We start from the raw sequence: 26,806 nt of genomic DNA on the forward strand, positions 1-26,806 counted from the left end.
TGTGGGGAGGAAGGGTCCCAGCTCACTGCTGGGACTTCCTGTGGACAGGAGCTGTTAGATCCAGCAGTGGGGGGCAGGGGAGCAGAGACAGTACTGGGGGAACTGGCTTTTAAGCAGGCTTACACTTCCTCCTTCCATGCTGCCTCTGATATAGAGGCAGCAAGGGGTGGGGTGGGGAGGGCACAAAATGCAAGTAGTTGACTTGACTACCCAATAAGCCTATGCTACTCTCTTACATCCCTAGTTTGCACTGTGTCTTAGGTTGCTTGTTCCAGCAGGGCTATCAACATTTCATGAGCTAAGTACATGCTAGCCCTTCAGTGCTAAGGGCCCATCCGTAAGACCTTGTTCTGGATCTCAGCAGAGGAGCATTTAAAGCAGGGGTGGGGAATCTCAGCCCTGGGGGGCCAGATGAAGCCCCAGCTTGCCTGGATTCAGACCCTGAGGCTCAGGGCTCCCCCCAGCATTGAGGAACCTGCGCTGGTGCTCCAGCCCCCCTGCTGCCCCACCGTGGGGCTGGAGCACACAAAATCTCCTAGCCTGAGCCCCCCTAGACTCTGGTATGGGAGAGGAAGGTGGGGAGTGTCTTTCTCCTTCTCAGTCAGGGGCCACGTCAATGAAGGTTTGGTTTGTGTCTCACTTGTGTGCAGCCCCTCACTGATTTTTCTGTGGGGCAGTGGCCTCCGACCCAAAAAAGGTTCCCTACCCCTGAGTTAAAGGTCTTAGCCACCAAAATCTGGGTTTCTTCTCAAAAGACAGTTTTATACTGTCTTTAACTGGGAACAAAGGATGCACGGCCTGGGTTATGAACAGAGTGTGTGTTTATCTTGGTCTGCACAGCACAATGCACAAGGTGTTTACATCGAATATGGAATATGCATGGACGGCCATGAGAATTAATCTGTAGGGGCTTGCAGGAGCAGTAATGGTTTTACAAATAAATAACCCATAAAAAGGATTAACCTTAGCAGACCCTGAGCTAGTGTCCAAAGGAATGATGCAGATTTAAACCAACAGAGGTTCTGGCCTCCAATTTTAATAATAAAAGGAGTTAAATACAAATTGGAATCAATCTTTATTTCTTGCTATCTGAAACTCGCAGTGAATGTAAAGGGCCATGGTTTGTAAGTAAGCACAGTGTATCTTCTTGACCTTCTGAGTACTTATATCTTTCCAATGACACCTACGCAGAGAAGACGAGACCTGGGTTTTTAAGGGATTACCCCAAATCCACTGGAATTTATTATCAAGTTTAAAGCATGCCCACACAAATTAGGGAAGCCTATAAGCAGCTGACTAGCCTCACGTACTTTTCCTCTGTAACAGTCTGTCCATTGCTTCTGGTTTCCTCTACGATGATTTTCTCTTCCTCGGGCAGCAGGACTTGCGGTATGGAGTCTTTACGGGAGCCTAGGAACAAGAGTTGCCAAGCAAAAATTAAAACACAAACCCTCCCCAATAGCTGACACCATTTAGAAATAACAGGCCTAACTTTGAACTGGCTCACCCTGGCCTCTATTAGGAACACCTTCACTCAGGTCAATGAGGATGACTCACTGCGAAACTGATGGAGGCGGAACTTGGTCTCCTATTTAGAGCAAGTATAAGTCCTTGTGTTGCCTGCTAGCATTCAATATTTATATGTCAAAATCATTCAGAAGCTCTGGTCAGGATGGGGTCTCTGTTGTGTATGAACGTCCCTTGCCCTCGAGGGTTTCCTCAAATGCCATGCTCAATAGTCAACCCTTGAGAATGCTTTAGTTTTTGAACCAGCATTGTGCATTCAGGACTAGAACTTTCAACAGCCATGTGCAGAGCCAGACAGGAGACGCCCGCTAGTTCTGAAAGCAGAAAGGACTCCACTAGAGCTCCATTCTCTCCAACACCAGTGCATTCCACAATGCCTCCATGGCAGTATATTTAGTACCCAAATGGAGTCAGCACCCTTAAAAACTTGTTTTTTGAGTGATCCGCATGATAGCTATGGCCACTTACATAAAGAAAAAAAGGTACATAATGGGCAAAGGCCTGATTCAGCAAAGCATCAAATCACATGCTTAAAAACACCCCCTGGGTCTAAATCCGATTGATTTCAATGGGACTTTGCCAAGTGCTTAAGTGCTTTTTTGCAGGATGTGCTAAGTTAACTGGGACTAAAGCTGCAAATGGCAAGCTGTTGGAGACACTCGCTGAAGCTATAACTATTTGCTTATAAACTGAAGGGTTTGTTTAGGGTTAGGAACCATTCGAAGACACATGTTTCATGGGTCCCAATTTAAAAGTGTCCCCTCCTCCAATAGTTCACTGATTAAATTTGATCTCTCACCAGCACTGATAAAATAGGTGTAGTTCCAGAGTTTCCGAAGATGTTAGATACTTAGGTTCTCAAGAAGCAGCTTCTTCTTAAATATGCGGCTGATCAAGAGATAATAGTCAAACTTCCTTTCAGAAGCTACCTACCAACCTGAGATTAGCATCAGTTTCTCTTGCTCACAGCCACAGGCACAAATGACATTTGTTTAATTCCTAACAAGTGCTAGCGAAGTAGCTGTGTACTACAACCCAGAGCATCTGCCATGTTATCTCCTACTTGCTCACACTGTGTCAGAAGAAAAACAATGGCAAATAAACCACTAGATATATGAAATGTTCTTATCTTGATAAGAGATGTCTTTGCATGAGCTTGATTGCTGTATGTTGCAATGCTGTTTTTTTTCCTAAGAGGTGATCATTGTGTTAGATACATTGTGAATTATGTAATATAGTTGTGTGTCTACCTGAACTGAGAGTTTGCTGAAAACCTGCACCAGTGCAATAGGCCTCAATAACCTTCAGAATCTGGGCATCCTCTTCTAATGCAGCAGTACCTGCAAAACATTGCAAATATTGGCTAAACCCAATATATTTTGGCTTCTTTCTTTCCCCTCTGAAAACCCTTGCAACAAACTCATGAGGAGAGACAGCCTTGATTGTTTGATCAATGGTATTGTCTCTGGGAGTAGAGCAGTGGTGATGTTCTTAATTCAAAGGGATGGAGAGCTTCATAATTCACATGAAGGCCAATTAAGCAGACTGGTGCCTGCCTTTGGCTTAGGTCTGACAACAGGAAGGATGGGGATACTGGATAGCAAGTGCTGTGAAGAGCCAAGTAGTAGCTATCCCTTGTAAGGGGTTTTGCAGGGGAAATAAGTGTACTTGCTAAGAAACTACAGGCTTAAAACCCCCCTGCAAGGATCCTGGAGAGAGCTATGGTTCAGGGGTTTCAGAGTACCGCTGTCTCACTTTGTGACCTTGGGTAAGTGACTTCTCTATTTTAGGGTTTTATACTGCTACTCTTCACCACAATATCTGATCCCCTTCCATGTAAAGATCAAAATATATGTCCCAAGTGGACCTCAAGCAGTTTTAAGCAGGCTTCTCTTAATGGGGTAAAAACCATTTTGGGTGGGAAGGAGCGTTAGAAGATGCCTGCAGAAGGAATATTGTTCTTTTTGAAGAGGTTGGTTTTGCAGTGTTCCCTAAGGGCAGCGGGAGTGGATTTGCTTAGACACTGGACTGGCCTGATCTCCTTGGGGACTCAGTCTCATAGCTGGATCCCCCTCATCAAAGACTGTCTTGTCACCAGCCCTGACAGGCTTCTGCTTAGGCTCTGGGATCTGCATTGTCCCAGAAGAGCACAGCTGGTGTGATGGTTCATAGACGGAAATTCAATTTAGCCCATTAACTGCTTTGAAGATTATCCTTTTGGTCTCTGTTTCACTATCTGCATGGTGAGAATAATAACTTCCCCCATCTACCTCATTGTGATTTTGTGATGCTTAACTCATTCCCAAAAGTGTCTCACAAAAATAAGATACATAGCATCCGGGCTTGGCATTGTGGGAAGCTTTGAGTATGATGATGGCTTTCAAAAAGGTCCCTAAAACAAAGTACCTTTTTAGTTATTCATGTGACACATACGATGCATTAACAAATGGCTCTGTTTTCATTCAAATCTCATGTCAATTACTTTGCAACCAGAGCTCCTCTACAGAAAAGAAAACACTTACTTTTTCTAATAACAAATTCCTCATCAGATGGTTTTCTCTCGGTTTTCCTTTTAGGGAGAAATTTCTTCATTGTCTTTGGACTCTTGCTGGAATCCTATAGGCAAACAGACTTTCCTTCTAAATAAGAGTCAAAGGTAGCTAAAACAGCAGACTGAATGTCATTCATTGCATTATGCACTAAACTCCTTTGCACGCAATTATAAAGTTAAGGAAACATCCTAGTACTGAGGGCTATTCCCTGCATTAGATCATGTGCACAGCTCCCAGTAAAAACAACAGAAACTGTGCGTGTGTCTACGGGGCAAGATAGGGGAATAAAACACAGTCCATTGAAATATAATCTTTTGGTAAGTGACTCTCATAAATTCACCGAAAATATCAAACATGATCAACTTTTCTGTGGTCAATTATAAAATTCTCTAAACAAATACATGTTAATTCCTGGATTTCATTTTTGTGTATAATATAGAACATATAAATGATATGTTGTTTGTTTATACATACACTATATCTCTGTGTGGGTATAATTATAAATACCTTCCCACACACATATATATGAAATATAAGCATATGCACACAGAGTTAGAGTCTGATAAGATTGTAAAGATAAGAAACAAACGTATCGTTCTTTTGTTGAGCCACAATCATTCTTATTGATTCTGAAAGCATTTGCATATGGCTATGTCTAGACTGAAGGCTTCTTTCAGAAGAAGCTTTTCCGGCAGAGAGCTTCCGAAAAAACTTCTTCTGAAAGAGAGCGTCTACACAGCAAAAGCACATTTTCAAAAGATAGCACCCACACTGACTGGACGCTATCTTGCATATAAGCTGTGATTACTATGGACGGAGTAGCCACCAGGGCACCTGTGCTTTTTCCTCTTCTTTGGAAAGAACTCCCTCTTCCCCGTCCACACACACCTTTTTCCGAAAGAACTCTCTCTCATAGAAAGAGGTTTAAAAAACCCTCTGTTCTTTCAAATATTTTTTTGAAAGAATGCGATTGCAGTGTGGACATAAGTGAAGTTTTTTTCAGAAAAACAGCTGTTTTTCCGAAAAAACTCTGAAGGGTAGACATACCCTATGATAGGATATATGCAATATAAATATCAAGGGTAAAAGATATAATAACTAAACAAAAATCCGGGGTGTCATGTTTTTCATGCAATTCAGCCTGTGTGTCATAGCTGGAAATATTTTTGGTGAGCTTGTTCAAAATGTATTTACCATTCAGAAATTTAACCATACCATAAATTATTAAAAGCAGGCACAATTAGGGAAAAACAAACAGGAGAGGAAAGATCTACTTAATAAAGGTCATAGCACAAACATTCTATGTTACATAAGCCAAAGAGATGTATCTACCCTTACCTTTAAGATATAAGACATCCTCTAAAATGAATATGTAAAGAAAGAGAAGATGAGTGTGAGTGGTCGATGATTTTATTGACCAAGTCCATTTAATTAATCATTCTAAAACAACATTTAAATGTTAGTGTTGCAATTAATATGCTACAAGGATTGTCACTCCCTCAATATCAGCATGCAAAAGAACCAAAAAGAGCATGGTTTCATGCAAAATTAGGAATGCTGAAAAACAAATTATATATGAAATACATGGTAAGCAGGCATTAACGTAATCCTAAAATAGCAAAAAAAAAGGACTCATGCTTCAATGAACAGTGGTAGGCTGTCAGTAAATATTTCCTATTTATAACAATACATCTTAGAAATGAGATAAACCATGAAAAATTGAACCTCAATATGCAAACTAGTAAGCTCCTCTTTACTCGGCTCTTGTGAGGCCACATCTATAGTATTGTGTCCAGTTCTGGGCTCCCAATTACAAGAAGGATGTGGAGAGGGTCCGCAGAGGGCAACCAAAATGATTAGGGGGCTGGAGCATATGACCTACGAGGAGAGGCTAAGGGAGTTGAGTCTATTTAGTTTGCAGAAGAGAAGAGTGAGGGGGGATTTGATAGCAGCCTTCAACTTCCTGAAGGGAGGTTCCAAAGAGACTGGAGAAAGGCTGTTCACAGTAGTGATGGATGGCAGAACAAGGAACAATGGTCTCAAGTTGCGGTGGGAGAGGTCCAGGTTGGATATTAGAAAAACTATTTCACTAGGAGGGTGATGAAACACTGGAATGGGTTACCTAGAGAAGTAGGGGAGAGTCTCCATCCCTAGAGGTGTTTAACTCTCAGCTTGACTAAGCCCTGGCTGGGTTGATTTAATTGGGATTGGTCCTGCCTTGGGCCGGGAGCTGGACTTGATGGCCTTCTAAGGTCTCTTCCAGCTCTATGGTTCTATGATTCTATGAAACTAAGGCCCTGAATCTGCAGCTGCTCTGCATGCACAACTCCTACTGAGACTTGTGGAGAATCTGTATGTAATTGTATGTAATGGAGGAGTGTATGTAATGGAGGAGTTTGACTAAGATGTCAAACTCAGGTAGCTAGCAAAGGTTTTGGCCAGGGAGCCAAGAGAACCAATCAAGATAGAGGGATGAAATTTGAATTGTATAAGATTCCTTGCCTGCTTTCTTTGTGTAGGAAAAGTTAAACCAGGAGTTGAGAGACACAGAGGCTACGTCTACACTGGCAGCTTCTTGCAGAAGAACAGCTGTTCTTCCGCACAAGCTTGCCAGCTGTCTACACTGCACGTGCGTTCTTCCAGAAGTAAATTTACGGCTTCTTCCGGAAGAGTTATTCCTCTCCCCACGAGGAATAAGCCCTCTTGTGCAAGAGCTCTTCCAGAAGAGGGCAGTGTAGACAGGCAACATGAATTTCTTGTGCAAGAAGCCCCTATAGTTAAAATGGCCATCAGAGCTTTCTTGCGGAAGAGAACATCTACACTGCCATGGATGCTCTTGTGCAAAAGCACTTCTCTTGTGCAAAAGCACATGGCAGTGTAGACGTTCTCTTGTAGAAGAGTTTTTGCACAAGAACTCTTCCGCAAAAGAGTTCTTGCGCGAGAAAATGCCAGTGTAGACGTACCCAGAATAATTTAAACCCAGGCAGGACTACCATGTCTCCAAGAGCGGCGAGGAGTCCTGTGGCACCTTATAGACTAACTGAAGTGTAGGAGCATCAGCTTTCGTGGGCAAAGACCCACTTCATCAGACATGCATCTGACGAAGTGGGTCTTTGCCCACGAAAGCTTATGCTCTTACACTTCAGTTAGTCTATAAGGTGCCACAGGACTCCTCGCCGCTTTTGCAGATTCAGACTAACACGGCTACCCCTCTGATACATGTCTCCAAGGAATTTGGGGCATGGAAGTAGACTGAATAAAGAGAAGATTGGAAGTAAGTAAAGGGAAAAAGTTAATCTAATTGAGTTCCGGATATATTTTTTCTTTATTTTGTGGTTTGGTTTGAACTGCTGTGGGAATCTATGCCTCCCCTCCCCCATTCAACATCTAACATTGCGCCCAGAGACTTTTCTCTGTGTTTTAATTTGTTTTCCTTAGTTGTTTGTAACATCTAGCAACCAAGGATGCTTTATCAAGTTTATCTTTTGTAATAAAAATCACTTTTTTTTAAAGGGAATGATTTGATTCTTGTGTCCTGGAAGGTATAGGAGGTCTGTCTGTCTCCCTCAGACTAAGAGGTCAGCTACTAGAAACTGCAGCTTGTTTTTCTCTTTTCTTTTTTAAAACTCTTTTAGGGCAAAAGAGTATGGGGTACCTCTGGGGGATGGGTTCAAGCGTTGACCCCTGTCTTTTTAGGGATAAAAATCACTTGATGGTGGTAGCGATCCCCCAAAATCTGTGCATTGTGATTCTGGGAGGAAGTTATATTGTAACCAGTGCCTGTAGAGGCAAAGGTGTTTTTTTTTCTTTTGAGCTCTTTGCGGGCCCCCATTGTCTGCATTTGGAGTGCCAGAGTGGGGAACAGCCCTGACACTGTAGGATCATGCTAAGGGGTGTTGCTCTATGTGGATTTGTTTCAAGAACAGTAATCATTTCTTCAAGTCAATGGTGGGGAGGGAACATTTGGTGACATGTTGGCAACACTCGCTGGCATCAGGGCCATTCGTATCCATACGCAGAATACACCGCCATGTAGAGCACCCAAAAATTTGGGGTATCGCTGGGTCTTCATGTCCACCCACCCGCTTCTTCCTATCCCTGTTCTGTGGCTCTGCTTCCTGCAGAGAGGATCTAGTTAACTTAAAAGTGAAAAAGCCTGCCAGAGCTATTAGCGGAAACTGTGAAAGAGCCATTCAAGCGGTAATGAAGCCATTGAACAGGCATTTGCCAGCCCCAGGTATATGCTGTCAGTTTAGGAATTTACTGAGAGTCGACAGAAATTTAGTCTAAAATCTGCCTTAAAAATATTTCATTCATGTAGCTTATAAAATCACATCTCTAAAAAATTGCCCTTCTCCGCCCCCCCTCCAGCTGCCAACAGGCATAGGGGAACCAGTTTAATAGTACTGCATAGGATTTAAGGGGCCGTAAGGACAGCCTTGGCTGACATGCCGGGAACTGCATTTTCTAAAGTAGAATGGGACTCTCTCCTAGTTAAATTATATTTTGCCCCAGTCAACATCCCCCTAAATGAGCGAGTGCTGCAGTGCAAAGCACCAAAACACACAAGGATTTTCCTCCTACTTCACTAGAAATTTCTCCTATAATCATTGCCAATAAGGCCCGAACTCAGCCCTCTCCTCAGCAGGCACACCAGGCTCCCAATATGCTGTGATCTCCCTGTGAATCTGCTGCAGAAGAGGACAGAAAGATACCTGGAGTTTTTACAGGGAGGTGCCCACACATGTTGCATTCAGTACAGACCAGCCTCCTGGGTTCCTGCATTAGCCACCTGCTCTGAGGACAGCATGGGGTAGACAGTAGTTGACAGAGCCTCTAGTCTTCCCTTCCCTAGTGTGTGTTGCAAAGGCCACAGAAACAATTCCAGTCTTTAGGATGGATTAGCAAAATAACTCCATGGCCTGATGACTTGCTGTCAGAGGTCCCCCAGCAGTCAGACAAGTTTCACAGCACAAGTACCGACTGCCAGATTTGTTCCTACAAGCAGGTCTTACTACATATGGTTCTGAGGATTCTCTGGGAAAGACCCAGAGAAACCATATGATATGGGTTTTAAGACAAGATTTCTGCTGTAAGTGCACACACCTCGTGGCCAGTGACCCAACAGAAGTTGGTGTTTGCATAGAAATGTGCTGCTGTAAGAAACCTTGTAAGTCATGCAAGGCAGGTAATTTTTCAAGCTAGGAAAGTATGTCACACCTCATTACCCCAAATCCGCACATAAGAATTTACTGGTGGGCACCTGCTCTGTAATTTCAAATTATGACTAGAAACAGAACAGGAAAAATGACCCAGTTTAAATGGAAATGGCAACACTGACAGTGCGTAAGCAGGCTTCTGGGGTTTCCTGAATGCAGCCAGCTACAAGAAAAAGCACACAAATCTCTGAAATCCTGCCCAACAAACAAGAAGCCAATTGAAATCTCAGTGGATGTCTAAGCATTTCCTATCTTTCCACCAAACTCCACCCCCTTCCATAGACAATAATTAATTTCTTTTAATTAAAGCTCTGAACTCTCTTTTTAGAAATAGATTTTTAAAATCATTTTATATATCTCACATCAGGAACCTAACCAGATCTGATTTCTCATCCCCATTACAGGATTGTGTCCATGAGGTTCAGCCTAAATTTTAAAAGGACTCATTCAAAGCCATTACTGTCTGCCAGGTATTTGCAGAAGATACGAATTAAGAACCATATGCAGTGTGTTAGAGCCCTTTGAGTTATTTAGTGTGTGAACAGAATTGTTATGCCTATAAAAACAGAACTGAATTCTGGTTTCTGGTGAAAGAACACAGCTCTAGTTTGAGTTCATCTGAACTTACATAGGTGTAACACCAAGATCAGAATGTTGCCTTGTTTTAAAATTTACTTTTTTCCCTTTCTGTTCCTAGAGGCCCAATCAATTAGTGCCTATCCAGACTAGAGTCATGTGAGGTCCAGTTCTGCTTGGAATTGGGGTTCTGATTTGCAAAACAGAAACAGCTTTGAAAAGCTTTTTTTAAAGCTACAAAATGGTGCAGGGGAGGGTCCACATGCAGATCCTAGCAGATGAGATTCACTTCCAACCACCTCTCTTCACAATTGGTGCTAATTGGTTCCCTGACAGTAGCCTCAATAAAATGAGGTTTCCTGAATGTCTCATTCCTAGGTCAAGTCTACACTAGACCCGGTAGCTCGGCTTAAGGTACGCAACTCCAGCTACGTAGAATACATAGCTGGAGTCGGCTTACTTTAAGTTAAGCTTGGTAGAGACCCCACAGTGGGAGGCCGAAGAGAGCAAATATTCATGTCCGTTTCCCTTACTCCTGGCAAGAGCAGGAGTATTGGATGCCAGCAGGGGCGCCCTCTGAGTTTGATTTAGTGAGTCTTAACTAGACTCACTAAACTGAACTCCGGAAGATCGATTGCAGCAATGGCAATCTTCCATGTAGTGAAGACAAGCCCCTAGATACAGTCCTGCCAGAATGCATGTGAGGCATGCTAATAGGACAGTAGAAGATACATCAACTACTCATATTGTGTCTGAACTGTAAACGTTAAATAACTGGCTTTTCATTGTCAACCTGGCACCTTTCCATGAACACTAGCTTCACTTTCAAATTTCAATTCAGGTTTATGTGGTGGAGGGCCAGAGGCTGCCACCAGCATCTTGCCCCTTAGCACACAGGGCATTGCTGACATTCACTTTGTGTGTGGACTCATCACATCCTGTCCCCATGCTCAGCAGAGGTTTTTTTCACTGTACTGTAGGCTTCCCGCACCAGGGTGTGACTTTAAGTCACATGGTCATGCTTTTATCACACAGCAGTTGCTCTGGAATTATCATTAATCAATTCTCTTCCAGAGAAATCTTAACCTATTTTCTAGACATATAATATAACTTGTGATCTGTGTTGCAATAACCCAGTAATAACCTGTGAATGAGATTCAATGAGATGTGGTGTCAGTTACATTGGTCCATCAGTTACATTTTTGGCTTATTTTAAAATAAAGCCATTTATCGTTTTGCAGAGCAAGGATTCATCATTAGTTGAAAATATAGTAAGTGGGCAACAATTTGTCACGCAAGTATAAAACTGCTTAGTCAACCACAGGGACTCAGAGCATGCAAAGACTAAGGGGTTTTGCAGTCCAATTTAGTTTTCAAAATACATTTTCTGAATTTTGTTAAGTAAAAAAAAATCATTTCAACTGCTACAGTGATGTCTAAGTCCTCTTCAAAAAACAGGACTATGTAGCACTTTAAAGACTAACAAGATGGTTTATTAGGTGATAAGCTTTTGTGAGCCAGACCCACTTCCTCAGATCAAATAGTGGAAGAAAATTGGCATGACCATATATACCAAAGGATACAATCAAAAAAATGAACACATATGAAAAGGACAAATCAAATTTCAGAACAGAGGGGGGATGGAGGGGGAGATAAATGTCTGTGAGCTAATGATATTAGAGGTGATAATTGGGGTAGCTATCTATGTAATGGGTAAGATAATTACTGTCTTTGTTAAGACCTAGGTGTAAAGTGTCAAATTTAAGCATGAATGACAGTTCAGAGGATTCTCAAAGCCTAGGATGGGTGTAGGAGCATGAGACGGTAATGTTCCCACCTTTATTGTAACCAGGATGATTGGTCATTCAGCTGTTTAGTCATCTACTGCTAACGAGAACAAACTTTTTTAATTACTCAGTTTATTTTTAAGGGAGGGAAGGATGGTCTTATGGTTAAAACAAGGGACTAAGAATTAGATCTGGGTTCCATTATGGATTTCCCCACAAAATTCCCATGTGTCACCTAAGACCTGGAAACTGATTTTCCTCAGGGGGATAACACGGACAGGAGATCTGTGATCTAGCAGCAAAAATAAAAGGTGGAGAAATATCATCAAAATAAATGGTGATTTCCTTCCCACAACTTTCTGGAGTAAGCCAATTCTAAAGTTCTCATGTCCATAAAACTCTAAAATGGAAGTTTTGATTAAAGACTCTAGGACCGGACTCACTGGAAGTAGAGAAAATATTAAGTCTCCAATCCTGCAAATATGCAAACATTTAACTTAAAGCACAAAACTACTTCCATTGATGTGATGGGATTTACATGCTTCAAGTTAAACATGTGCATAAATATTTGCAGGATTAGGGCTTTATTTTGTGCAGTCCTTTAATCTAACACCTATCTCTGTTAAAAGTTATTAAACCTACGCCTCTCTATTACCATCATGCAAAACTCTGCACAAACATTAAACATTTCTATGAAAGGCACAACACATTGTATGTTCCAAGATTACCTCTTTGTAACCTAGAGCTGCTGATGGTCTGAGTGGAGGAGCAGGTCGGAGACAACTTAAGGTCCAGGGTTTAAGGATTTTGGGTGGTTCCAGTGGTCCGCGAAGCTGTCCAGGAGAACTAAAAGTCTGAAAAAATACCTGATGAGATACCTTCACGTACTATTAATATCAATGAGTGGCACCTTAGGCTATGTCTACACTGCCGGGTTTTTTCAGCAGAAGATATGCAAATCGTGTTCTCATTTGCATATCTTCTGCCAAAAAAAAATGGCAGCGTAGACATAGCCTTTAGAGACTAACAAAAATATATATAGTAATAACAAATATATATATATATATATATATATAGCCAGGGCTCGCCAAACTGCGGCGTGCTGCACTAGCCAGCCGCGCTGTCCGGCGATCTGAGCATGTGCAGATCATTCTGCACATGCGCAGATCGCCTGAACCCGGCTCTTCCGGGTTGTAATCTACTCGCCACAGGTGAGTAGATTGCATTATTTGTTGGGCCCTGTATACAGCAAAACCCACTTCTTCACATGAGCTAGTTCATGATACGGTATATATTTTTGTTAGTCTCTAAGGTGTCACAGGACTACTCATTGTTTTTAAAGCTACAGACTAACACGGCTAGCCCTCTGAAACTATTAATATGTGATTGAAAAAAAAAGACCTTTCTCTGTCTGAACTACTGTAAGGACATGGCTTACCACAAAGATAGCAAGGGACTTGCTATAGTGTGAGGTGTGAATTCTACAGCCGCAGGCATAAGGAGGGTCTGGAGCCATGACCTCAGTGTGAAAAACCCTATAGCTATATAAGTTGGTCTGAAGTCAATAAGAGGAAATTAAATAAAAACCAAGTGCAAAATTTTTTACTGAGGAAGGAAAAATCTAATGTGCAACTACAAAAGGGGGAGTAACTGTCTAGGTGGTAGTACTACCAAAAAGGATCTGAGGGTGACAGTGGCCCTCAAACAATACGAGTGGCCCATGTGATGCAGCTACAAAAAAGGCTAATATGATTGTGGGGTGTAGTAGCACAGTGTTGTATGTAAAACATAGAAGGTTATTGTGCTGCTTTGCCCACCACTGGTGAGGCTGGAGTATTGTGTCTAATCCTGGGCCCCACAATTTAGGAAAAGTGTAGACACATTGGAGAGTCCAGAGGAAAGCAACAAAAATGATGAAAGGTTTAGAAAACCATTTAGTCTCAAGAAAAGGAGACTGATATGGACCTGATAAGTCATCCAATATGTTAAGGTAGATTATAAAAAGAAAGGTGATCAATTATTATCCATCTCCGCTGAAGATAGGACAAGAAGTAATGTGCTTAATCTGCAGCAAGGAGATTTTGTTAGATATTAGGAAAAGCTTTCTAACTACAAGGATAGTTAAGCTCTGGAATAGGCTTCAGAGGGAGGTCAATGAGTCCCTATCACATTGTTGGAAGCTTTAAAAACAAGTTGGACAAATACCTGTCAGAAATGACCTAGGTATATTTGGTTGTGCTACAGCAGAGAGAGCTGGACTAGATGACTTCTCAAGGTCCATCCCAGACCAACATTCTATGATTCATTAAAACTGGCTAGATACAAATCCATCTGCTTTGTCACATTAGGTAAGAAGAAAGCCTGGTCAATACTAAGAGCCAATACAATTCAGAAAGGGGTGAAATGGTACAACATACTTACAGAATGAGCACTCCACGACTGCGTTTTTGATATTGTGCTGCATGTCCCTTTGGTCAGCCTTTGCAAATGGTCGAGCCATTCGTGCAAATCCTGGGTGCTGTTACAGAACACTGTGATCCGGTCTATCATGTGCCCTGCAATACAGGAGCAAGCTGAATTATTTACAAAATGGCCACAAGCCATCCGAGAAATTCAACCCAACCCATGCTGCCAAGAAGCACCTCTTGTGTTTGCCAGACAATTTGGCTGCAGAGAAAGCCACACAGCCCAGAGGAGGAAGGAGATCCCTCCATAAAGGTCTGTTTCACAGCCCAATTATGTCAATGGAAGCTTTTCTTCTAGCATCAGTGGGCTCTGGGGATATACCTATCCCACAGAGCCGGAAAGGACCTTGAGAGATTATCACAAGTCCAGTCTCCTGCCCTCACAGCAGGACCATGTAGCATCCCTGACAGATTTGCCCCAGCTCCCTAAATGATTGAGCTCACAACCTTGGGTTTACCGGGTCAATACTCAAACCACTGAGCTATCCCTCTCTGTGAGTCTGGTCTGACTGTATCTGGAACACTGTGCTCAAGTCAGTGTGCCTCACTGCCAGAAAGATACTGACACACTGGAGAGAGGTCAGAGGAGATCAGCAGAAATGAGCAGGGAACTGGAGGGATAAATTTGTGAGGAATTATTAAAAGTTAAGTGTAGCTTCACTAAGCAGTAACTAATGGGGGCCATGATAACAGTCACAAATATTTACAGGGTTCAAAAGCTAATGACAGAGGCAAAGTACTGAGCATGCCACAAGGTTGGTCTCAGTAGGAGTCATGGGATGAAACTATGAAAGGGAAAATTCAGACTGAATATTAGGGAAAGCATTCTAACAGTGGAAAGTTTTGGACTGTGGAATGACCAGTCATGGTACTCCAAAGCATACGAGATATTTATAACTAGAATGAACAAGAAATTAAGAAATGTGGCTCAGAGAACAATACTGCATTGGCCAGAGGTAGACTGGATGATCCAATCCTTTTTCCATTTCTAACTCTGATGATACTCTGACTCTGGGTATGTCTACACAGCGGTGCTACTTCGGGATAACAGCCATTATCCTGAAATAGCATTCTGCGCGTCTTAACAGCATGCCAGAAATACATTCAAAATAAGGGGATTTTCATTCTGGCTTCCTGAAAACCTCATTGTACAAGGATTAAGGAAGATGCCAGAACAGTGATTTAATTTCAAAATTAGCACTGTGTAGACAGTGCCAAATTTCAAATGTCAAATAAGCTACGCAATTTGCATAACTCAAGTCGCATAACTTATTTTGAGGTGTGTAGACATACCCTCAGTGTGCAGAAGAAGTGGGCTGTGAATAGACTGGCCGTAGATTAAGAACTGGTTCCCAACATTTTCAGCAGGGATGGCCTTACCATGAGGCAAACTGAGGTGGCCTCCTCAGGTGCCAGACTGTGGGAGGACACCACTAGGACCCAGAGTGTGGAAAATTGTGTCTGCTGCTCGTGCATATGTATTCTCTCTGCTCTAGATGCACAGAGATGGTGCAGTGCCATGAGAGGAGTAGAACAGGAAGAAGGCAGAACTGAGACCTTTCAAAGTTTTGGCCCAAGCGAGGGGCTACGGGGGCGTCATTTGAGCTCCCCACCTCAGGTGCCAAAATGTTGTGGACCGGCCCTGATTTTCAGAAGACTGTACTAATTTAAGCAGACAGTGGCTGTATCCTACACTCCCCTCTTTTCTCAGTACATGTGCTACCAGTACCCCATAATGGAGTCTGAAGCAGCTCAAACCCAGTCATGGCAGGTCAAAAGCAGACTCCTTTCTTGCCCATCAAGGGGGCTGGACACACAGAATACAGATCTCACAGTAGCATAAGAACAAAAAGAACTGAATAACATATCATAGCAGCAAAAGTGTTGGGAACTAACTACAGAGTAGATGCTGCTTCCACTGGAGAAGAAATGCAAAAAGCATAGTGACCTGTGATTTCAAAAGCATGCTCATTCCCTTCTGTTTCTTCTAATTTTGTCAGCATCATTCCTGTTAACGGCAGTTTTCCCTATTAAAAAAAAAAAATTAAGAATGATTCAGAGTCCACATCTGTCATTTTTCAGCCCATCTGCCCGTTTCAGAAGGCACCGCCAGAAATCACTGAAGGCCTCAGAAAAGCAGAAAAGATTCCCCTTAAGTCTGTGGATCTAGAGTTCCCTGTCCTCAATAGGCCAAACACAAGATCGAGGCCATTACAAAAATTCCCATGCTAACTTAATTATAATAATTAATAGTACCTAGTTCTTACATAGTACTGCTTACCCATAGATCTCAAAAAGCTTTAGAAAGGACGTCATCCTCACTAACTTCCATAAGACTCTCTTAGGGAAAGTCATATTGCACGACTGAGCTGTCAATCTAAAATCAAAATCAAAGAATACCCATAATGATTCCTTCCTGTCGTCATGATTTCTCTTGTCCGTGCATCCATGCGTGTGAGAAATTAGCATGAGGTTGTTTCTTTCATGGGAATTTTTTCGTGCCACCACTAGGGTGTGGGGAATAAAGCCAAAATAGAATGACTCCCGGTATTCAGTAGTGTAGTAAGTGTCTAAAAATGCATTGCCTTGGGCATCTCATTATGTAAAATGGAAATTATCAGCCTATGGTTAAAAAAAAAGATCAGCATGAAAGCTTTTAACCAGGCATTACTGAGATGGGTACATGCTACCGACACCTAGTTTGTAGTTTCTATTTGGGTTCAGAATGGTAAAGCTATGTCAGCAATTTATTGTACATGCACCAAGTAATTGCTCAGAACTCTGAGTATAAGAAAGTGAGATATTTTAATTCAAGGGCACTCACGCTTGTGGAAACTGACTAACGACTCCCCATGTTGGCATGTATGGTAAGCTAGAGTTCTCTGTTTCCTGGTGTTAGCACCACAACAGAGGAGTTTTAGAAAGCAGAGGAATTTAATCTGATTACAGACATTTGGTTTCCTTCTTTACGCCCAAATACTTGCAACTTCAAATCAAAAGTGCCTACCTGATAGATAAAACCAGTCATCCGAGGACTTGCAGACAACATTAGCAGAACATTGGCAAACAACATGAAATATCTCTCTTCTTTCTCCTAAAATGAAAAAATATCCATTTTATGATGCATCACATACATTTTCCTCAGAGGCATTAGTATAATTGGCCCAATTCAGTTGTCAATTATATCAATGGCAACATACCCAATGAAGGGAACAGAACTGAGCCTATTATTTTTAAAAGTATGCATGTTCTTTACTTAACAGCCTTTCAGAGACTACAAACATTCATACATGCATCCTCCCGAGTATTAATTTATCTGGCAGTGAGTAGTACCAATGCTCCAATAGGGAAATACACAAACAAAACCGTAAGAGCTACAGTAGTAAGAAATTATTCATATATAATGCATGCTAATGTGTGTGTGTGTGTGTGTGTGTGTGTGTGTGCATGTGTACTAAAACATATAACACTATATGAACACATATATAAGGAGAGCATTAGAGGCCACCAGTTCTCACTTGTTTATTTAAAACTTAAAGGTCAAAATCTGTCATGACTCTGTCTGTGGAACTTCTGGTCAGGGCAACAGGGGTCATCCATATAGATTTATGACAGAACATGGCCCAAAGATATTAATAGTAAACATCCTTTTGCAAATAATCAAGACATTCTTGCAATGGTTTGTAATAATAAGATCACTTATATTCTAGCACCTTGCATCCCAAATGATACAAAAGAGTGCAAACGGAGAGCTACACTTTGCAGACCTTTGTAGTAAGCCTTCCCCTAAACATAGTGAGTAAGTAGTCCACTCAGCCTTAATGGGTCTACTCACATAATAAGCAGCTAACTAAAAATATTTACAATGGGGTGGGGACATTCCGGCATGGTAGCCACACAAGGTTCATCAGGGTTAGCCGCTGACAGGCCGCCAGATGCTTTCTTTACCTGAACATCTGCAGGCAAACCCCTCGCGGCTCCCAGTGGCCACAGTTCACTGTTCCCTGCCAATGGGAGCTGCAGAAAGTGGCATGGGTTGGGCCACTGCTTCCAGCAGCTCCCATTGGCCGAGAATGGCAAACCACGGCCACTGCGAGCTTCGAGCAGCTGTGCCTGCAGCCGCTTAGGTAAACTCGCCAGCAGCCGCTTAGGTAAACCCTGATGAACCACATGTGGCTAGCCTTCTGGAGGTTCCCCATTCCTGGTTTATAAGATCAGGCCTACTGTCTAACTCCTCTTGAATGCACGTCAAGGACATGCAAGGGCAGAATCAGACTTGTATTTACCAGGATCATTTTTGGAGCCAACTCCAAAACACAGACAGCTCTAGAATGGAACTTGCCATCTGTTTAACAGTGCCTAATAAGACCACATAACATATCATGCTAATTCAGGCTTCTGTCGGAGGAAGTGAAGGAAGTAAACGGAGCTAGAAAAGAGAAAATTTGGGCAGCTGGAGTTTGACGGGACTTTGTTTTTCTGCTCAACTTAAGAAAAAAAAATCCTTCCTGCTTGCTTAACATCATGAAAATATCTTTTTGGTTGAGAGATAAATACCAGTCAGAAAAGGGCAGCCTAGTGCTGAGCGCTCAGAATCTGATCCAGGGATGCATTTAAGCACATTCTTACCTTTAAGTACACGAGCAGTCCCATTGGCTCCTGCACTTAAGGTGGAGCAGATGTTTAAGTGCTTTGGTGGATAGGGGCCAGAGCACTCACCATCTTTCAAAACATGACCACAATGAAGAGAATTTTTGGACCTGAGCATTCTTTACCATTTTAGCATGGAGAGGGAGAGAAGGACTTTTGTCACCTTACCTCGCCTGCCCCACACAGTACCATGACCTGTGACATATAGATTACATTGCCCAGGGTTTTGATATCCTCTCCTTCCCATCCTGGAATGGACTCTGAAAGGATCTGCAATTCAAGTTGTTTCCTCTTCCTCAGCTCCTGGCACCGTGACTGATATCACAGATGAAAAAAAGAAAAGAAAAAGGTTTGTTAAAACGAGAACAGGAAAACTTCAGTACCAAAACTGCTCTATCCCACCAAGAAGAGTTTTTCTGCCAATGTTATTGGTCTGATGGTTAATGCCAAATGCAGACATTAGTGCTAGGAAAATACCTTTCTACTGGACAGATTTTTCCAGGTATTTAGAATTTTCAAAGACATTGAGGCATCTAAAATGCATTAATTTCAATGGGTGTTAAGCAAGTAGGTGTTTTTGAAAATCTGTGTGTCTAAATACCTTTAAAAATCTGTCCCTGTCATTCTACATTGTATAATACGTATACTTATTTAGACTCATGTTAATATTTAGTGGATGTGACCAAAGATTCATTGGAACTTTTGTTTGATAAAAATGTATCAAAATTCTGGGTTTAATGGAAGACCAGAGGTGACCAGGACAGTACCAATGATGTTGGTGAGAAATAAACAGCATCACTTAGCTTTATACAACTCCACCTATGCAAGCAAGAAATCTGACATTTGCTTTATTGGACTAACTTTGTTAATATTACAACATTTTGATGAAATACAAAATAAGAAGTTATTTTAAAAACAAGAAAGCAAGAAATAAAGGTGTACTGAGGTATATGTTTTTGGTCAAACCTGTCCAATATCTAAGTGAAAAATGTACCCATTTTCTAACCAAAGATGGCGAAAGATTGGGAATCTTGAACTTTCTATTTTTGTAAGTTTTTAATGAGAAAACAGCAATTTTGTCCAAACTTTAAATAAAATGAAAATTGAAAGGGGTGCAAAACTGTACAAACCAGATCAGCAAATACTTTCCTTTTAAATACTACATAACAAAACCTGTGAATTTCACAGCTTGAGCATGTGGACAGCAAAATAAAATACATTAAAGGAATGCACTTAAGTTGACCTAAAACCAGAATATCCAATTATAGTTCAACAGAATGGGCCAAATGCACAGCCTGTCTAAATCTGTATCATTCCAATGAGGTCAACGTGTTGCTCTTCTTTACAGCTGCCTTAGGTGCTATATGGGAATTACTGAACAAGATGCAAATGGAAAAGAAAATACAAGATCTGCTCAGAAAAATTTACATTTAAAAAAACCTAACAATGTCATTATAAATTTAATCTTATTAACTGTCTCCAGGTTCAAGAGTACTGATTATACATACAGGCTGTGTCTACATTGGCAAGATTTTGCGCAAAAGCATTTGCTTTTGCACAAAAGCTTGCCGCCTGTCTACACTGGCCACGAGTTCTTGCGCAAGAACACTGACGTTCCAATGTAAGAAATCAGTGCTTCTTGCGCAAGAACTATGACGCTCCCGCTCAGGGATAAGTCCTCTTGCGCAAGTGTTCGGAGCTTTCTTGAGCAAGAGAGCATCTACACTGGCATGGATGCTTTTGTGCAAAAGCACATCTCTTGCGCAACAGCACATGCCAGTGTAGATGCTCTCTTGAGCAAATACTTTAATGCAAAAACTCTTGAGTTAAAAGTATTTGCGCAAAATCTTGCCAATGTAGACGTAGCCACACAGTCTTGCTCTCTGAGGGCAAAGGGCCTGGTCCAATGCACACTGTAGTCAGTAGGAAAACTCTCATTGACTTCAAAGGGCTTTGGATCAGGCCCTAACTTTTGAAGTCTTTATACAGTACATGAAGATTTACCCAGTGTTGCCTGGGTGCAACCTGGGGCAGAGATAGGAGTCGCACACCCTGGCTGCTTGCTTCTCCCTGGGTCAGCATGGAATGGAGGGGGGAAGCGGGAGGAGGAGCTACACACCCCAGCTGATGGCTTCTCCCTGGGGCTGTCCTGGGGGCGGGGCGGGCTGCATAGTGGCTGGCAGCTGCTCCCCAAGTCAGGCCCTTGTTGTCCCTCTGTGGTCATTTCACAGTGTAACTGTTCCTCCTACTAGACCCCCTCCCTTTCCATTTGATGAGAAACAATCAAATTCCAGGCACATCCCATAGTCCTGGCACAACCAAACCCTGAGCTTTCTTTAAGTTAGGATAAGAGGAAGTTGCATAGCAAATCTGGCAGTCCTAGTTTTATTGTTCAGGAGGAGTGCTTGAACAAACAGACTCACAGAGGTATATTTCTAAAATACATAGATCTACACAGGCCAAATTCCCACTGAAGTGAAAAGAGGTGCTGATTGAGCAAGGATTGTAAAATATTGTCCTAAAGCGCATTCATTTCTCAGTAGGCCTGTGCAAGCATTTCATTATGGAAACTGATATAGGGTAAAGTTCTGATAACTTGGGAGGGAAAATCCTGCAAGGCCAAGCCATGGCTCAGTTTTCACTTGGTCCTCATGCTGGCTGAGCTCTTATTTCTTACTCCATTTCACACTCGGGATTTGACTCGGTTGTGTACAAATTCTGCAGGGGCTGTGACTGAAGAAGGAGCCCCTTTTGGCTATACCCTTTGAAACACTCATTTTTAGAAACCTAGTTTGGTGGTTTCCTTTTGGTTTACAAAACTTTGTGCCAAAAGTCATGCAGTACAGGTCACATGGTAGGCCTTCTGTGACCCTGACTGGTTAAACCTGCAGTTCAGGAGATGCAAACCCTCATAAAACCTACAAATGTTTTCTGCAATCTCTATAAACTGAAACTGCTGTATTATCACCCTGCTGCTACCACAGGACTACAGATAGCATTTTCATTAGACTGTTCAACCTACACACTGTTCTTGGAAGCATATACTTGACTGATCCCTAACTCCATGAGAGTCATGCAGCCATATCCCTAGGTAGAATTTAGCTCTTTGGCCATCTAATCTCAGATATATAGTAATTACATTACACTGATAAGAAAGATCCCCATCCTGAGATGTCCTGAGCATTGACAAATCCTATTGAAGCCTATGAGATTTGCAGATGCTAAGCACCTTGCAGAATTAAGCGCTTGTCTTACCTTATGCACCATAGACACTTTAACAATATGACCAAAATCTAATAGCTCAAGTACAAATCTCCTTAAAATACCAGCACCTCTAAAGATTAAAGCCCTTTTGAAGTTAATACAACTGAATTACTCCCATTATCGGATATAATTAATGCAAATTGTTAAGCTTCTAAGTAAATGTAACTTGATACCCTCCTTCCTGTTTTCTATGAAATTTCTCCTCCCTCCTTTTTTCATCTACATTGTAAAGCATTGAAAACTTGCATCTTCTCTGCAAAGGAAGGAAGGAAGCGGGACCACATCTGGAGTAGTTATAGTGAAAGGTATTCGGTAGCTAAAAAGACACAGAACATAACTTTCTTGACAACTGAATATTAAACCTTCCCTTGTGTAACAGTCAACCATGTAAAAGGCTTCCTTTCTCCTTTCACTTTCAGAAAAGTTCTAAAGTGCTTTGGAATGATTAACTGAAATATGTTCACTATTGCATTGCTACTGACTGCATCATTGCTCTTTGTAAAGACACAAAGAGACATTTGATTAATAAACTTCTCTACTCATTGCCATTTTGACATGGTGTTATAACTGTTCATCATATACAAGGAACTGATCCCAAGCACATGGATATCAGTGGAAAGAAGCCCAATTAAATCAATGAGCTTTGGATCAGACCGAGAATTCATCTCTTTATTAGAACTAGCAGTTGAGTCATATATTTGTGTTAATCCTTCACAGCTCATTTTATTGAGTAAGGAATTGTATAATTATATGTAGTGAAAATGACACAGGTGTGAAGGTGACAGAGATTAAAGGAAACTCCCCACCTACACGTGGCTTCCTTATGTGGCATACCATTTAAAATAAGTGACTTTGTCTAGTAAGGTTACTACACTACAGCGCTCACAATGCAATTGCTGGAACATGCTACCAGATGGCAAAGTCAGGCAAAATTTCAAATAAGATGTCTCCATAACCCATCTTTTCCATTCTAAAAGACCTTTCCACACGGAGACAAATGTCAGGCTTGACTCACGCTTTGTGAGACAGAGCACACAGAAGGAGTGCTCTATTTTGAGAATTGCCACCTACCACAAGGGACTTGAAAGATGTGAATGCTCTCAAAACGTCTTCGTGGTCCGGATGTGCCTCCTAGCGAAGGAAGAAATCTTTGCGTTAGCTATGAATAGCAATCGCATCTGGAAATGCAGATTTCCCCCAATGCTGCCACAGATTAAAAGCCATGGGAATTCCATATGGAGCCGGGTTGCAGCAGTTCAGCACAGGGCGGATGCAGCATGACCCAGGGGACCTGAGGATCCCACTGTGTGGGGCAGGACTCTCTCCCTAATTCTTCATTCTTCTACTGCCTTCGCCATCCTAACGGCGTTTAAAGCAACTAAGGGTACGTCTAGACTACCGGGTTTTGTCGACAGAAGTTTTGTCGACAGTATCTGTCGACAAAACTTCTGTCGACAAAGAGCGTCCAGGCACATTGAGTTCTGTCGACAAAGCAAGCTGCTTTGTCGACAGAACCCTGTAGTCTAGACGCAACCCTACAGGCAATAACACCTTCTGTCGACAGAACTCTGTCGACAGAAGGTGTTATGCCTCGTAAAATGAGGTTTACCAGCGTCGACAAAACTGCTGAGTTCTGTCGATGTTATGTCGACAGAACTCAGCGGTAGTGTAGACGCTGGTATAGTTTTGTCGACAAAACTCAGTAGTCTAGACACACCCTAAGTTACGCACCGATGCAAAACTGTACAACAAAAGACAAGTGATCCCGAATAGACACCATTCCATTTCAACCAAACTTTGCTTTCTTAAGAAAACTATAGCCCAGTGCCAGACTGACTAGGAAAAGCTCTGCTCCCTTATCCACAAAGCACACCTTGACTCTCACACGCACTGTTCCAATGCTTTCTATGTCATTCCCACGGCCATCAGTGGGGGTCCTGCACTAGGGATGTAATAAGTGTAGTCGGTTAACCGATAACCAAAAGCTTCTCGGTTAATGCTATAGACAGCATGCATTTCCCTTCTCCCTCTCCTCCCCAGTACATTTTTTAGCAGGCTGGCCAGCAGCTCATCTCAGTTCTGGCTTGCACCGGGTCCAGAACCTACTCCTGCTGCGGCTCTGCATTTAAAGCGTATTAGGAGCCAGGCAGGCAGGTAGTCTGGCACAGTTCTGGCTCGTACTGGGCCTGGGAGCTCAGACCCACCTTAGACAGGGACTGCTGCCACCCCACACTATTGCCTCTTTATCAGAGGCGGAAGCACTGGACAACAGGCAGCCGGTCCCCAAGGGGAGATGATATTTAAACGAGCTCCCCTCATAGACGAGCTCCCGCCTGACAACCTGCACTGCTGCCTCTGATACAGCGGCTGTCGGCTCTGCCCCCAGGGACTATAGAATAGTCGACTAACCGATAAGAATTCATGAGGTTACTCAACTATTCAATTAACCGATATTGAAGATCCTTGCTCTGCACTTGCCCAGAGAACAGAAGGCTAGGGGGAACAGCTCTTGGCCGAAGATCAGAGAAGGATATTATTCTGAGTCTCTTCCTCCACCGCTATCTGAGGGCCTATAGCCATTCTGAGCCTGAACAGGCACACATCAACTCCAGCCTCCGTCAACTTTACATCAGCCTCCATCAACTTCAGCTGGAGTATTTCACACAGAACTGTCAGCAGAATTTGGCCTATGCATTATGCCCTCTTTATAACCCAATCCAGAGCCCAGTCGCTGGACAGAACAGCTGGACCAGTCATGGGCAGATGGGTCAAGGATAATGCTTAATTTGTAATGAAAGAGGTGCTGGTACTCAAACAATTCAGTGTCGAAGCTCTGATGCAGCAAGCCCTGGCACAAATTGAGCATTGACCAAGGGTAAGGAAGAAGGAATGCCACACCTCCAGATTATGGACCAGTGGTGGAGTTGCTTCAACAGCTAGAGTAGGTTGCAGAAAACCTTATGCTTGGCACCTCCCTGACAATGGGGCAGTGCATCTTTCAGCTTTCCCCCACACCCCACTCATGCCCTGTCCCTGTTGTGCTACTGTACAGGGATCCCAGTGACCTAAGCCCTACTTCTCAGTTCATAAGGTACATCCACTCCCACTTCTACCACATTTGCTCAATGCCTCAATTTATACACTCTCACAAGGTGTAGCACAGCTAAACACACTCATCATGTTGACAATGTAGAATCCAACAAAAATAGGTGACCCATGTCTGACCAGCCCTCCAGCTCTTCTCTCACCTGGGAAGAAGTGGGTCTGCCCCACAAAAGCTCATCACCTAATAAACCATCTTGTTAGTCTTTAAAGTGCTACATGACTGCTTTTTTTGTTTTACCAAGATCAGACTAACACGCCTACCTCTCTGTTACTGGGTTAGCATGTTAGCCACAGCACCTGTGGGGAGGCCGTTAGAGGAACACAGGCAGTATTCAGCGAGAGTGCGTCTACACAGCACCCTTACCTCGAAATAACCTACACAATTTGCACTGTGCAAATTACGTAGCTTATTTCGCAGTTATTTTGAAATAGCTTATTTTGAAATTTTGTGCTGCCAGAATAGCACGCCCATTATTTCAAAATAGCTCCACTGTGTAGACGTAGACTGTCAGAGTTAGAGGAATTTCTCTTTTCCCCATTCCCTCTCTAGCCTAGGCCCTATACTAGGAATATTGTTGAGATGCGCAGCCGGGTTGGTGCTGGAAGGCATGCAACTGCAAAGTGCAGACCAGACCAAGCCCTGTTCAGAGACATGGCTGAGCTTTCTCTGGGGCAAATATAATGCTGAGAGACCCAAGTCCAGTGTTTCCTGTAAGCTGTGTGCATGTGTGGCTGCTCAGGAGAGATTCAAATGCCACCCAGCTGATTAGCAAAGCGCCAACAGCTAGGTCTTATTTCTACTGGTGGTGCACATTGGCACATGCCTTGGTGCACAAAAAATTTATTCTGTGCATGGATGGAAAAAATCCTCACGTGGATGCAAAAGACTAGAGGGAACATTTCCCAGTCATTGGCAGGAAGGATCAAACCTGGACTCTCTGAAGCTTAATATACAAGCCCCTACTGCCTGAGCTAAAAGCCACACGGCTCTTAGCTAAGGCTGTAACAGGCTCATCAATCTCTACGTAGGCTAGGTGCCCCTAAGGGGGAAATAAGGAGCCTGGGTTACACAGATACAGCTGAACTGGTGCTAAAACAGAGCCAGCAACCAGACGGACTATTTGTAATAGGCAGGGCTCGACAAACCACGGCGAGATCTACTCGCCAGCCCCACACCGCGCATGCACCAGACCAGTACGGCACATGTGTGTAGCGCCGGTGAACAGGGCGAACGGAGTGAACGGTTGAAATCTACTCACCATGGGCAAGTAGAAACAGTGATTGTCAAGCCCTGGTACTAGGCAATGGAAAAACTTAAAAAAGAACAAATAGTCTTGCATTACCTTAAAAACTAACAAAACATGTAGATGTTATCATGAGATTTCGTGGGCACAACCCACTCCTTCAGATGAATGGAGTTACTAAAGGTCCAGTTTCGAAATAAATAGGGGATGGGGGAGGGAGAGAAGGAAAAAAGGGAAGGAAATAGTCAGTTAGAGTCTCTATGCTACATTCCACATCCTAATGACATGAAAAAACCAAAACAATGGGTACATAAGAACAATTTGCAAGTTCTCTATCTGCTTCGTGTAGCATAGAGACTCTAATTGACTATTTCTTTCCCTTTTTCCCCCCTTTTTTCTCCCCTCCCCCATTCCACC

The 26,806-nt window shown here is 42.6% G+C and overlaps 1 protein-coding gene across 9 annotated transcripts in view; it reads right to left on the reverse strand.

Moving 5' to 3' along the window:
• Nucleotides 1-26,806, reverse strand: part of ARHGEF6 (Rac/Cdc42 guanine nucleotide exchange factor 6) — an 83,117-nt gene that overhangs the window by 3,546 nt on the left and 52,765 nt on the right. For 4 of the 9 annotated variants that reach the window (XM_025180889.2, XM_014569725.3, XM_075941045.1 and 1 more), the window contains 10 exons: nucleotides 23,112-23,171; nucleotides 18,945-19,091; nucleotides 17,134-17,220; nucleotides 16,075-16,153; nucleotides 14,083-14,216; nucleotides 12,390-12,527; nucleotides 5,418-5,438; nucleotides 4,050-4,143; nucleotides 2,778-2,867; nucleotides 1,311-1,410 (listed from right to left, as the gene is read on the reverse strand). In XM_025180889.2, coding sequence (XP_025036674.2) covers nucleotides 1,311-1,410; nucleotides 2,778-2,867; nucleotides 4,050-4,143; nucleotides 5,418-5,438; nucleotides 12,390-12,527; nucleotides 14,083-14,216; nucleotides 16,075-16,153; nucleotides 17,134-17,220; nucleotides 18,945-19,091; nucleotides 23,112-23,171 — 950 coding nt within the window. The remainder of the gene's footprint in view (nucleotides 1-1,310; nucleotides 1,411-2,777; nucleotides 2,868-4,049; nucleotides 4,144-5,417; nucleotides 5,439-12,389; nucleotides 12,528-14,082; nucleotides 14,217-16,074; nucleotides 16,154-17,133; nucleotides 17,221-18,944; nucleotides 19,092-23,111; nucleotides 23,172-26,806) is intronic. The other 5 variants (XM_006115441.2, XM_014569727.3, XM_014569726.3 and 2 more) reach the window with 5 other exon arrangements.

This window comes from Pelodiscus sinensis, chromosome 13, assembly GCF_049634645.1.
Source record: "Pelodiscus sinensis isolate JC-2024 chromosome 13, ASM4963464v1, whole genome shotgun sequence".
NCBI lineage: Eukaryota > Metazoa > Chordata > Testudines > Trionychidae > Pelodiscus > Pelodiscus sinensis.